At 37.8% G+C, this 15,264-nt stretch overlaps 1 protein-coding gene across 2 annotated transcripts in view; it reads left to right on the top strand.

The window, feature by feature from the left end:
* Positions 1-15,264, top strand: part of LOC126412828 (centrosomal protein of 97 kDa) — a 196,741-nt gene that overhangs the window by 66,256 nt on the left and 115,221 nt on the right. For both annotated transcript variants that reach the window (XM_050082653.1, XM_050082652.1), the window contains 4 exons: positions 1,023-1,106; positions 5,355-5,554; positions 11,666-11,779; positions 11,941-12,165. In XM_050082653.1, coding sequence (XP_049938610.1) covers positions 1,023-1,106; positions 5,355-5,554; positions 11,666-11,779; positions 11,941-12,165 — 623 coding nt within the window. The remainder of the gene's footprint in view (positions 1-1,022; positions 1,107-5,354; positions 5,555-11,665; positions 11,780-11,940; positions 12,166-15,264) is intronic.

Below are 15,264 nucleotides of genomic sequence, written 5' to 3'. Positions count from 1 at the left end.
ATTTTAACATTATTATGGAGTGTGCAACAGTAACTTTTTTACAGTATGTGTACTGTGGTGCAATTCAAGAACATATACATCTACACGGACCACTACAAAATGAACCACTATCTACTGGAATGTATTGTGGAACGGATGAAACAACTGAAACATCTATGGCAGTAAAATAAAACATTCAGAAAGTAGTTGTGGCTGGTTGCAACATTCACCAAATATCATAAACGACCATGGAGTTCACAGCATCCTACACTGATAAAATAACATTCACAATCTAGATTTAATATTGTAACAAAACTGCTGAAATTGATCGCTCTCTCTCTCTCTCTCTCTCTCTCTCTCTCTCTCTCTCTCTCTTTCTCTTTTTCTCTCTCAGACTTTTTCTTCCTTTTAAAAGTGGTTTAGTAGTCTGATTAAATGTAGTTGTTTGTTGACTCTTCAGTACTTGGAACCAAGTTGCTCCAATGAGAACTGTCAACACCACACACACATTTTCCCTCACTGTCAGTGTGTTGCAACAACGTTTCTCTTATTTGCTATGTTCTTATAATGCCGTGTACAATTGTAAACTGGTATTAAGGCCTAGTGTGTGACCTGTTCAACTACCACGGGATGCAGTGGGCAGTGATGATCAATCTGTGCTGACAGTACTGCACTGGAATATAGCTAATGTCATCTAAAAAGTAATTTTAATTAGACTATAGCTCACTTAATTTGACATCATTTTTGTGTTGATTATGAAAAATATCTCTATGCTAATAAATAAAGACACAGTCAAGAGGTAAATAGAAGCTGTCATGATCTTCAGGAATGTCAAATTTTGGTATACGACTGTATGAACTCGCACTGTTCACAGTAATTGGAGACTCAGTATGTCTACAGAACACTGTACATCACTCTGTAATTATAGTCAGTAATAGTGAAGCAACTGTTTTATCAGCCATTTGAAGAGTTCTTTATGGGAGTGTTGCAAAGTTGTCAACATTTTGATTTACATTGAAAAGTTTTCCTTAACAGGAGTCAAGTGGATTTGATTACCGTCCATTTGTCATAAACTGGTGCATGAGCTTAAAAATTATTGATGGCTTTGTAGTGGATGCCATTGAAAGGTAAGAATAAAATTGTTGTGTTACATTGTAATTTTTATACTCCAACATGAGTTGTAAACATTTATGTATAGATAAAAAAGTGTTTTGAATATAATAGAGGGAAACATTCCACGTGGGAAAAATATATCTAAAAACAAAGATTCTGTAACTTACCAAACAAAAGCATTGGTACGTTGATAGAGACAATAACAAACACAAACACACACACAAATTTCAAGCTTTTGCAACTCAAGGTTGCTTCATCAGGAAAGAGGAAAGGAAAGGGAAAGACGAAAGGATCCCCTAAGAAAAAAGTCATAATTCGACCTGTGGTGCGAAGGGAATGGATCACATCATCTTCACCACTATGCCCAATCCAACAATGCGGAAGTTTTCTTTTAGGCAGACACAAATCATTGGAATTACTCCTTACCCTCTCCCTTAAAACCCACATCCTTTTGTCTTTCCCTCTCCTTCCCTCTTTCCTGATGAAGCAACCTTGGGTTGCGAAAGCTTGAAATTTGTGTGTGTGTTTGTGTTTGTTATTGTCTCTATCAACATACCAACGCTTTCGTTTGGTAAGTTACAGAATCTTTGTTTTTAGATTTAAAAAAGTGTTTTGTTTTATTTGCTTTATGTTTGCTGGTGCATTAATTTTATTTTAAGTTAAACTGTTCCATTTGGATACTACCAAAATTGTCTTCTTCAGTGAGTCTGAAAATACTGTTACACATATAACAAATATATTTGTTGGTTGTATTTTGATGCCTCTTTTCATAAAAGAAATTACCATGCTCCCACCCCCTACTCCCCTGTGCATTTTTACCCATTCGCCATGCACCCCTCAATCTTCTCATGTGCATCCCCCCATTTTTATAGGATTGACAAAATATGTTCCCCCCTTAATTTTTGGATGATGATTTAGAATTACATCCAGTTTGATGAATAGGTCACTTGTGATTTATAACAGGTTTGTCTGTGGCAACTGAACAGATTTTTTGGAATCATAAGGTTCAGTGATTGTTATCACACTTTCAGTGATTTATAGAACTTGTAGTTGATGGACGGTGTATTTTCCAAAGTATTACATGTAAAAATGATTGGTGCATGAGTAGAACTGTAAACTTGTACCTACCAGTTGTGGTTGTTTCCACAACTGCCTGCTGAGCCCAAGAATTGCATCTTCCAACAAGATGGGGGACCCCCCCTCCCAATTGGTTCATTGGAACATTGACATTTGTGTCTGCCTAAAAGAAAACTTCCGCATTGTTGGATTGGGCATAGTGGTGAAGATGATGTGGTCCATTCCCTTCGCACCTCAGGTCGAATTACGACTTTTTTCTTAGGGGATACATTCAGGACCATGTTTACGTATCCCAACTGCTAAGAACACTGAAACATCTCAGAGAATCTAATTGATGCTGCTATGAGCACCAGTGACAAGATGTTTCTGCATAAGTTACGGAACAAACTTGACTGCTGCTTGAACTTGTCTCATGTGACCAGAGGAGCACTCATAGAACATTTGTAGAGTGTAAAATGCAAATTCAGTGAGTTAATGGTTCTATTCATGCATCATTCATATTTGTACAAGTAATGTAATAATAGAGAATCTAGGATGGAATAACAGTATGAAAAGAATAGATTGTGACACATCACATAGAGAAGGCGTCAAGTTACAGACCACAAACACAGTTCTGGAACCTTCGTTGGTGGGTGGGATTATGAAGTCTGAATCCATTTTTGGTGGTGGAGTGCAGTTCTTTCTTCAGATGCGTAGTTTGTTTCCATATTGAAGAATTTGAGGAGTGACGGTGAGGCAAGATTTGAGATTAGTAATTTCTGGGATGTTGACAAGGGGTGATATGGGGCAGTGGGAGTGGGTCAAGATTGATTGGAAAAGTGAACTGGGTCAGGTAGGGTTCAGTACCTGAATACTAGTTTTAGATGGAGTGTGATTGGTAGCGTTGGTGACAAAAAAGTGCTTCCAGTGTAGAAACTGGGAGACTCGCACACTGATAAATCCCACCGGTAAGAAATCTAGCAGCAAGCTTCCAAATTGCTTTGATATCTTCCGATAATTCAACATAATGGGGCTTCTAGACACTTTAGTAGTACTCAAGAATGGGTTGCACAAGTGTTTCACACAGAGCACTTTACAGATGAAACACTTTCCTGAAGTTCACCCAATAAACAAAGGTCGGCCAATCACCTTCCCTACTACTGTTTTTACGTGCTTGTTCCAGTTCTAATCGCTTTGCTGCATTATACCTAGATATGTAATCCACATGACTGTGTTGAGCAGCACACTCCTAATGCAGTATTCAAACATTAACTTACATTTAGAACAAGGTTCCATTCATCACACCAACTAGAAATTTTGTCCCAAGTCGTCTGTTATCCTACTAGTCACTCAGCGTCAACGCCTTCATAGCATCATCAGCAAACGGCTGCTCACAAAGTCCATCAGATCATTTATGTATACAGAGAATAAGGACAGATCTGTCATACTTCTCTGGGGCACTCCTGATGATACACTTGTCTCTGATGAACACTCACTCTCGAGGACAATGTACTGGGTTCTATAACTTACGAAGTCTTTGAGCCACTCGCATATCTGGAAACCTAGTCTGTATGCATGTACCTACATTGACTGTCAGCAGTGGGGCACTGTGTAAAGTGCTTTCAGGAGTCTAGGAATATGAAATCTGCCGGTTGTCCTCATCCTAATTGCCTCGTATGGCCTGTAATTTGTCTTTTTGGTATATGTTCCATGCCTTGCTAAGTGTTTCAGAGCTTTCTACTTTGAGTTTCAGTCAGCAGTCAGTTAGGAGAATAAACTGAGCACAACAGCTTTTCTGGTGGCCAATAAATTCAGGAACATTATTACAAATACTTTGGCAGTTTACTGCTAAAATTTGGATCACTAGTGTCCTTACTTTGTGTGCTCTCTGCGTATCCACTGGCAAGCATTCGTCAGAGGGGTTCAAACTACCATCTAGCCTCAAAATAATAGTAATAATAATAATAATAATAATAATAATAATAATAATAATAATAATAATAATGTGAACATTCCACAAATACTGTGATATCCAAGCTTCTGCTTCCTTTGTGTGGTGCACCTCCAACCTGTCAATGACAATTCTCCATCCCATAACGCAGGTCCAGAAATTGGCAACCAGCCCTATTGTTGAATTTTTGCAGCCTTTAGCTGAGCCCCTCCACTCGGTTTCAAATCAAAGGATCCCCATCAGTTTTGGGAGTGGTGCTGCAAATTTAGAACTCTGCTTCTACCCTGTGCACAAGGCCAGCAGTCATCACCACTTCCACCACTTACCCATACAAACTGAGGATGGCCTCAGAAGCCAAGTGATAAATATAATTTGTGCTGACTTGAGCCACAACTTGCAGACGACTGCATCCTGACGCTCGATAGCCACAATCAGTCTCTCATCCACATCTTCACAAATCTTTCCTCTTTTGTGCCTGCTTGCTCCCTGCTGAGTGAGCAGCCACCTGCTCACTCACAGGGTGAACATGAAGCACCGGGTGGGCAGACTTCACATTGACTCTTCACTTCAAGCAACACGAAAGCTTTACCACCTTCCACTCACTCTGTGGTGAAGGCGTATCCCCTTGGCAGATACACTGCAAGGTGCCTCGGCAGCAGAGTCTTTGAGAAAAACAAGGGACATCTGAGGTATTCCATGTGATGCGTCATACTCTCTGCCACCACTACACTCGAATTCAGCAACCTGAAGATGGCTGACCATGGCCAGAAGAGTCTTCAGCTGTTGGTGAACTGCGGCTAGCTTCTCCTGCACCCACATACAACACACACACTTCCTATCCATCCTAGCAGGTCTGACATAAGTAGTAAACCATAGAAGCACACAGAGAAAGCTAATTAAGTCACTTGGTACACTCCTGATGTGTAACCAATAGAGGCATTTTACTGAGCTGTGTAGCTGGCCGTTCAAAAGAAATGACAATTTTGCCACAGACTGCATGAATCTACACTTAAGAGTTATTAAAACATGAGATTACACTTCTTAAATACCAAAACACACAAGGAAATTAAGAATCAAACTACAAAAAAATAATTATGCAACTTCCCTCTCCGCTGTTCGATCACAGGTGGTAGCTGGGAAATAACAACACTGCATTCTATTTAGTATTCATAAGAAGAGTAATGATCAATTTCAGCACATTATAAGTTTTGTAACAAGCATTATTGATACTATACAGTAATCATTTTTGTGCTAGTTTAAAAGCAGAATGGCTATACTCCCAAGGGCGAGGAAGGCAGTTTCATGTTGGGGATCATGAAGCTCTTACACAGTACCTAGCATCTGTATGCCCACTTACGGGAGATAACTTAGAATCTGAAGAAGACCGTAAACTGCGCTTAATATTGAGCAAAGCCCATCAGCATCAGCAGCAACTGCGAAGTCAGCTGACTAATGGTAAGCATCTCCTGTATCAGAAATTTTTGCGGTGTTAGTACTTTCAGTTCATAATGTCATATTTTATCCATGAGTTATTTTTATATGTTACCTTAGCAAGAAAAATTACACCTCAGAACATGAAATTGTCACTGGGAGAGAGAAAATTTGTATTCAGAGGCAGTGACAAATGACTGTTATCCAGCTTATAAGAAAAAGATACCTTTAGAATTATCAATTCATTCATTGTAAATTCATTGTAAATAAGTATTACAGTAGTTGTATTACATGTTTCTTACCTTATAAATAAATAAAAAACTTTTTTATTTTAAATTCAGTGCAATAGTATTTGTAAAATGACTCTTAGTGTTCATTAAAAAATGACGATCATTCCACTTGGGACCTGTGGAATGGTACATTAGCTTATTTGTTTTAGTTTAAATATTTGTCATGTATTGTTGTTTTTCTGACATGTTCCACATCCTGGAGGACCTCCTCACTACGGATCAATTGGAATGAAAGTAAATCTAATCTAATCTAATCTAAAATGATTATTTTTGTCTTGTGTTAATTTGTATGTGGTTCTTCTTCGTTATCATGGGCTAGTTGTGAGGGAAGATCATTAATGCTAAAAGTAGTTTCACAGATTAATATTATGTATTATTTTGAAAGTGTTATGATGACTGGTGGTTTATTTCTTCTGGGAGAGTGGAATACACTGCCTCGCCAATGGCAACTAATGATGGTAATATTTTGTGCATTGCAATTGACATTGTTATACTATATTGCAGAGTGTTCAATTACACATCTCTAGAAATGTAACCTTTTTCTTCTTATAAACACATTTTTTCATTGTTTTCTGAAGCAAATGAATTTAAAAGAAACATTTGATCTGTATTTAAAACGGTAATTCATATAATAGACGACAAATAAATTTTAAAAACCATCATTACTTCCATTGTTCTATAACACAAACAACCTAGAATATATGAGTCCATTTTAATTGTTGATTCCTGCTTTCAGCACAGTGTATCGATTACTGACACAATCTTAAATACATGTGGAGAAACTGAATAATGCCACCAACAGGACAACCAGAAATGTTCACACGCGTGCGCTTTCACTTTTCACCCAAGTTCAAGGGCACTTTTTATGAAGCAGCATATTAACCTGTTGTTAAATAACTTTATATAGGCATTAGTTGGGAAAAATTATGACTAACAAGAAATTAGAGTCAAGTGTTCATAGTAAAACCAGTACTTGCTTATTGACAACAGCAAGAATATTCTCTCCAAGTAAAATAATAATAATAATAATAATAATAATAATAATAATAATAATAATAATAATAATAATAATAACAACAATAATAATAATAACAAAAATAGGAATAGATAATACAAATATTAAAGAAGAACTAAAAGAAAAGTATAGACAAAGACTAACAAAAATACTGAAAACAGAATTGACAGCAAGAAACAAGACAAAAGCTATAAATACTTATGCTATACCAATATTGACCTACTCATTTGGAGTAGTGAAATGGAGTAACACAGGCCTAGAAGCGCTCAATACACTTACACGATCACAATGCCACAAATATAAAATACATCACATACATTCAGCAACAGAAAGATTCACATTAAGCAGAAAGGAAGGAGGAAGGGGATTTATCGACATAAAAAACCTACATTATGGACAGGTAGACAATTTAAGAAAATTCTTTATAGAACGAGCAGAAACTAGCAAAATACACAAAGCAATCACTCATATAAATACATCGGCTACACCACTGCAATTTCATAACCACTTCTACAACCCTTTAGATCACATAACATCAACAGACACGAAGAAAGTAAATTGGAAAAAGAAAACACTACCTGGCAAGCACCCGTATCATCTAACACAGCCACACATCGATCAAGACGCATCCAACACATGGCTAAGAAAAGGCAATATATACAGTGAGACAGAAGGATTCATGATTGCAATACAGGATCAAACAATAAACACCAGATATTACAGCAAGCATATTATTAAAGATCCCAATACCACAACAGATAAATGCAGACTTTGCAAACAACAAATAGAAACAGTAGATCACATCACAAGCGGATGTACAATACTAGCAAATACAGAATACCCCAGAAGCCATGACAATGTAGCAAAAATAATACATCAACAACTTGCCATACAACATAAACTAATAAAACAACACGTTCCCACACACAAGTATGCACCACAAAGTGTACTGGAGAATGATGAATTCAAATTATACTGGAACAGAACCATTATAACAGATAAAACAACACCACATAACAAACCTGACATCATACTCACCAATAAAAAGAAGAAATTAACACAACTAATCGAAATATCCATACCCAATACAACAAATATACAAAAGAAAACAGGAGAAAAAATTGAAAAATACATCCAACTGGCTGAGGAAGTCAAAGACATGTGGCATCAGGATAAAGTTGACATTATACCAATTATACTATCAACTAAAGGAGTCATACCACACAATATCCACTAGGTCATACCACACAATATCCACCAGTACATAAATGCAACACAGCTACATCCAAACTTATATATACAACTACAGAAATCTGTAATTATTGACACATGTTCAATTACCCGAAAGTTCCTAAATGCAATATAACACATACTATACAGTTAAAAGGAAGTGACACTTGATCAAGTTCCGCATCACTTTCCATTTTTAACCAGACTTAACGTCTGAGAAAGTAAAGAAATAATAATAATAATAATATTTATTTTTATCTATATTAAGCTAAATATTTTGTTTAAAGTATAAAAGGGAACTTCTTGTAAGTTAATACCCTTATAAGGAATTGCCAAACACATGTACTGCAGACTTTGCTAGTGTATTAAAATAATGTGCCTGTGCTTCTATAGTAATTTGCAGTTCTTATTATAATTGATTCCTAGATACTTGAACTCTTTTTGTGATCATTGGTTTAGATTTGGGATGTTGTTAAAAGCTCTACACCATATTTTAGAGGATTTCCTCGAAGTTCATAAATCCCTTCATGTGAGTAATTGTTCCCCACCACCTCCCCCCTAGAAAGGCTAGTTTTGGTTTACTCACATTTCCCTGTCAGAGTTGAGTCCATTACAGTGAATGTTTGTGTGTACAAGCAAGACATGATATTTATACTGTTCCAATCCTTTATCACTAAATTGCTGTTTAGTTAGTCTCTGATAATGTGACAGTGTATGAGAAGAAATGTTTTTGAAACAATTATTTGCTTAATCATTTTCTTTGGCCTCATTGTACCCAGGCTGATTTCCATCCCCAAGGTATATTGATTTTATGTTCCCATCATTACCCCCTCCTTTGGATTGGGAGTGATAGTTCTGAGCTTATGGCAGGTATATTCAATGTAGTTCTCTGAAAGACAAAGATAAAAATTAGTTTTCCTAGGTATTTGCCAACTGGTCATATACTGCATATGAGACAGCTTTTGTGGTAGAAAATAATTGATGAAAACGCTACAGCAGTGTTACTGAAATGAATATACTTACACTGATGGGCTTGGTGACATTTCAGGCATGTAATGTGGCAAGGAAAGTATGTAAGAGAACCAGGGATGAATGGGAAATTGTTCTAATTATGGGTCAAAAATTGAGAAATCTGTTGGATAATGACCTTGAAAATGGGTAGACTCTCATGTCGCAGCACCTGGAGTGAACATGAACATGTTGGAAGTGGCGAAGCTAGTTGCTGTTAACATGCATCTGTTGTGGGCCTCTGTGGTAAATGTTTGAAGGACAATGTGCAGAATACAAGGTACCGGATTTCCACACCATGTTGCAAAATGCTGAGGTACCGGATTTCCACACCTCATCACAGAATGTTGAGGTCAATGGCTTACCCACTCTGTAAAGCAGGATAGTTGGCAACCTGTGGCAGATCTGATGACAGACTACAATGCTGATACAGGCACAAGGGTTTTGGAGCATTCCATTCAGCACTTACTGCTAAACATGGGGTTAGCAGCAGGTGTCCCTTAAGTGTACCCATAATGGCCCAATGACATTGCCAAGTATGACCGCAACAGGCAAGGGATCATCAAAATTGGACTATGTATCAATGGAAACCTTTCATCTGGCTGGATGAATTACATTTGTTGTTATAACGGGTTGATACTTAGGTCCATAAATACTGTCTTCCACACAAATGGCTGCTTGAAACATGCATCCTCCCATGGACACAGGCTGGGACCTGTGACACGTATAGTAGGCACCCTGACAGCTGTGGACGTTATGAACATTCCGATCACATGCATCCATTCAGGCTTGATGCGTTCTCTGACTGTAATAGCATCTTCCAGTAGTAATAGCACCCCACAAGGCCATAATCGTGGTACAGTGGTTTGAGGAATATGGTATCTAAACCCAAGGAACATATATGGGTTGCCGTCAGTTGACAACTCTGCTTCCACAAACCCCTTTCATATAATTTTTTGGGAATTGTGTCTCCTGTGCATAGACATCAAGTGCCACATACCTCTAGAAACAGTGCAAGGTGCCACTGGGGTAAGCTTTGAGTCAATCTGTTTTGCCACTTACATGCACTGAGTATCCCCCTCAAGGTGCAAGTCTCTCACTACTGTCCAACTGACTGTACAGGAATTGTGTGCACGAAAACAGAAGGAATGGGTTGGTCCTGACATGTGAACCATAGTTGTGCGCCCTGACTGAACATTAAGAATTACTGAGTAGTTATGGGTACTGTCAGGTACTGTAATGAAACAGGGTTACAAATTGTGGACATTTATTGTTATGACCTCTAATTGCTCAGAACAATGATCAAATATTCATTTGTGGGAGAATGAGTGCATATATACATATGAGCTTGTGATAACTGTGGATCTTCAGAGGGAAAGGGCTGGAAACATGTTAGTAAAGTAGACTGTATGAACAAGAAATTGTTAATTGCAAAATTGGAGGGTTGGTGGTGATTGTACCAGAATGGTAGTGAGTAAAGAGCAGTAGGACCCCCAAAGAGTAAAATCATGTGTGAATCATCACCACACAGTGACTGACTGATCAGTGTGAACCAAAATGCCTATCATCCCACACGAATTTCATACACTGTAGGTATGACACTTACATCATTTGCTGAAGGCGAGGCGCAGTGAGGTTGAAGGCAGGGTCAGATGCTAGTGTGGCGCTGTCCGTCAGCTCATGAATTGCCTTCTCCTCTCACAGTGTAGAAGACCGTTCTCTGCACCTCTCAATGCAAAGTCCATTTATTATGTCTCCCAGCAAGGAAGTGTCCACTATGACTCCTGATGAAACACTTTGTGTATCTCCCAGCAAAGAAAGTCCTGTGCTTTACTCACCTGCTCCCTCTTGGTGTGAGTCCACCAAAACTCCCATTTTGGCTAAACTGAGCCCGCACACTTTATTTTGCCAATCTGAAACCTCCTAATGGTTTTGTTCTAGAAGGTTTGGCATTGATTGTTTTGGAGGATTCCAAACACCAACCTATCCAAACTTCTCTTTCTAGCAACTTGCAGGTGCTGCCCTTGCGTGGGTGATTTGTTTTGAGAAACCTCTGTATTCATATTTGCCAATTGACAAGGACAGGGCGAGTTCACTGAACGCAGCATGCAAATGCATTCTCTCCCAAGCGTGGCTGATTTGTTGAGGATGCACACCACCCTCTGCCGCAGTGACTGTGACAGTGGGAGGCACTCGCAGGACGTGCAACCCCCTAACATACAACCAGCCAGCTGTCTCATTTGCTGAGGGCAGGCCAAGGAGAACTGAAACTGTGATGACCATGTTTCCACTACCACTAACTAACAGAATGAATTAAGCATGCACTTCAGAGTTAAGAGAAATTAAAGGAAATCCTCTGCAATCCATGCCCAGTCTCAAGGATTAGACCTATTGTATCGGTGGCTTAAGTGTGTTGAATTGAGAATGAAACTACAGGCTGACGCATTTCAACTTCCCAATCCATGCTACTCAGTATTGTATTCTAAAGATGGACCTCCACGCTATTAAGCAGTTGATCATTATATTTTAGCTTGTTAGTGTAAATTGTAATAAAATTTTTGCTGGTATATTTGTACTGTGATCATTGTTTAGGTAGTGGATTGAGGAGAAATGCATCCAGCTTTCATCGGAGCCAGTCTTCACCTGCTCCATCTCCTGCTGCAAGGAGACGTATTTTCCCACAACGCACCACTGCATTACGCAGCAGTAAGTTCTCCTATATTTTCTGTTCTTACAAAGTTATGTAAACACTAATTGCGACCAAAAATTAATTTTTGTGTTAATCGTAAATGTTTCAAGGCATTTTATTATATAAAAACAACGCTGACAATATATTGATTTGTCCTTCCATTTTTCCTTTTGCGTAGATACATCTCGTCTGCCTGTAACTGAACGACACCATTCTCCAGATCGTATGGTTGTCAGTTGTCAGATGACAAAACCTGAAGTAAATTCAGGGATGACAGTGTCTATGTCAGGAAATCTGATGACACGTAGCCTTGATCCTAGCTTGCTACTTAACAGTAGTTCAAATAATAACAACAATAAGGATTCCATTGATACAGCTGTAGCAGTAGAGGACAGTTCAGCAGGTTAGTATTCATAACAACATAATTTGTAATGAACTGTGAAATTTTGCAGATGATGATAAAACTAAAAGATTGTGGAAGTATCAGAAGAGAAGAAAATAATTTAAAAATAATTAAAGTTGGTCAATTGATTTGATTTATCAGCCTGCCATCAGATGACAAGAATGATATGCTCTTTTGGTCATTAATTCTGATGTATGTTTGAGGCAGATCACCTTCCATGTCATTTGCTAGCTATTCTCTTCATTTCAGCATAATAACTGTATCCAGCATCAACAACAATCTGCCTCACATACTCATATCTAGGCCTGCCCCTGTGACTCTTTCCTTCCAACATCTCTTAGACTGCAGTGTCCAGTAATGGCTTGTGGCTAAACATGTGCCCAGCCATTCTGTCTCCCTTTATTTCATTATATTCTTCATTACATTTTTTCCTCATTGGCCCATTATTGGACTTCATTTCTAACTATATCAGTGCATCAGATATTCAGCAGTCTGTTGTAGTACCTTATTTCCAATCAATTTGTTTCTGTCATCCTCACTAATCATGTGTTGTGGCCATACAGAGCTGTGGTCCAAACATAGCTCTTCATGATTATTTTTCTGGTCTCAAGATCTATATTTAACTTTTTTTGTGAATAGATACTTTGATGTGAAAAATTCTCGCTACTTTTTCTTTCTTCTTCTTTTATCTATTCTCCTTCCTAGATAGTAAAACTTGTTCCTCTTCAAGAGTACTTGTCAGACTTTTAGCCATGCAGCACGTCCACTTGTGCACGCCATTACCTTGCTTTACTTTTTGTTTAAATGGTTAAATATGTAGTCAGTGAACCATATCATTCTGTTTTTCTGTCTCCTATAAACAGCTCTTATTTCAAGATAGACTCTTATGTAACTCATTGTCTCTTTGATAGACGAATTAAATATCAGTGGCGACAATGAGAAACCCACCCTACAATTTTACTGCTTCTTGGGCTCTTGCATCACTCTGTTAGTGCTGTCTATTCCAGGCTGCTACACATAAAGAGAATAGATTGCCCTTTTATCCCTGTATGTGGTGTCAAACTGCCCGAGAAAAAATTATTTGCTTTGGTCTATAGCCGCAGTTTTATTTGCCTACTGGCTAACGGTTATGGTACCTAGTACCATCATTAGGCCACCCCCTTCGTGCACAATTGTCAGCCTTGCTTGTCAAGTATCTACCTCTACAGCCATATTCTGCAAAGCACTGTGAAATGCATAGCAGGGGGTACTTTCCACTGTACCAGCTTGTAGGACTTTTTCCCTTTTACATACACGTGGAATACGGGAAGAATGACTCTTAGCCTCTGTGCACACTGCAATTAACCTATTCTTGTCCTGAAGGTTGCTATGGGAACAATACCAGGTATTTGTATGAGTAGAATTACAAATTACAATTTACTACAAAATAGATTGTGCACAACACTCATAACATCAAAAAATTGTCAAAAATCTACATTTATTGATGTTGACATATATTGAAATATAGGCTGAATGATTCTTTGGACAGCAGCTATAGATCACAAACACTGATTTGCTATGAAGTAAGTTAAGTGGAACACCCATAACTTGTGAAAATTCTCAAAAATAAACGTTTGCATGCATCTGAAAATTCTCAAAAATATACATATTTGTAGGCAACATTTGTTTTTGAATGAGGATTGTGTTACCAAAAGTTTCTAAAAATCGAACTTCAGTTTACAATAGACGATATAGTATGGATTTTTTACGCCAATTGGAAAAGTTTGAAAATACACAACGTATCACAATATGCATGAATATTGACACAATTGCTGAAATATTATACAAAAGTGATTTGAACAGTAAAATATTAGAATTTCGAAATTTGAATTGGCACACACATCTGATAAACATGGTCTCGCACAAAGGAAAATTTGGAAGTCTGCCTTTTTAGTTAATCAGTCAAAATTGCGAAAATTGTGGAGCACCAACAAAGCAAGTCTTGGACTTGGGGGCTAACAGTACAGTTGTAAAACATACAGTATATGATTTGACACTTGGGAAGCAAGGTTTGACAACTATGTGGCAGGGGATGACCTGATGATGTGCTTTGTCAGTAGGCAAAGCAAATTGCTGCTATAAACCAAATTAATTATTTCTTTCTGATTGTGTTGCTTTCTGTACCAACTGACAGTATACTGGGAATTTGTAACATTGCCTAAGAATGGAAAACATTTTATTTCATTCCATATTATCAAAATCCTTTTCCCCTCCTTTGTCGAAATAATCCGCATTTTTATTAATCACAGTGTTACAACTGTTTCTCAACTGTCACTACTTATTCTAAAACCACACAGGGCCTCTTGTAATCTACTGTGTTCTCTTTTCCATTCTTTGACAAAGTATTCACTTGAATATTTTTTATACATGTGATACTGGACTGATTGTGCAGTCAATGTTCACATATGTTTGATTGTACTTCCTTTGAGAGCATAAGAATTATTTTGGCCTGATGCCTGTAAGAGACCCAATGGCATTTCATTAAAACCTGGGCAGTTTGTTTCTGCAGACTGCATGCATAGGTTTTTGAAGTTTGGAAATAAATATTGGAATACTCCTATTGTCTTTGTACATTGTCCTCATTTTCAGTTGGCCTAACTTTTTGTGGGGGGGGGGAAAGAGAAATTTTCTCTAAGTATTGTTTTCGTCTTTTTACATGTTTATTGCCTTCCAGTATGTAATTACCTTTTCCATGACTCATCATTATGGTCTTTGTTCTGTGTTCCTAACATGATTGTTTATTAGTCTGTGTGCAATGACTTTATTGCTCTGTTTCCCTTACATCTGTCTCTTTCCTTCATACGTTCTTCTTTAGCTTTCCTACATTTTCAGATAATTTCAGTTCTTTGTGATCTACACTTTTGCTATTCACTTGAAAGAATGGTATATAGGCAAGGAGTTGAGTAAAGGAAGTGTGAAAAGTGAATGGGGTTGTGGAAGGTATAGTCTTTTCCTTATGGCTATGTTATGTAAGGAATAAGGATTGATTCTCCTTTTCAGCTTATTTCCTGTACCATTGTGTCTTGGCAGCCAAAGGAGGAAAATTTAATTCCAAAAGGT

The sequence above is a fragment of the Schistocerca serialis genome, chromosome 7 (genome assembly GCF_023864345.2).
Source record: "Schistocerca serialis cubense isolate TAMUIC-IGC-003099 chromosome 7, iqSchSeri2.2, whole genome shotgun sequence".
Taxonomy (NCBI): domain Eukaryota; kingdom Metazoa; phylum Arthropoda; class Insecta; order Orthoptera; family Acrididae; genus Schistocerca; species Schistocerca serialis.
The sequence above is the reverse complement of the archived record's forward strand: the minus strand, read 5'-3'. Positions and strand labels throughout refer to the sequence as shown.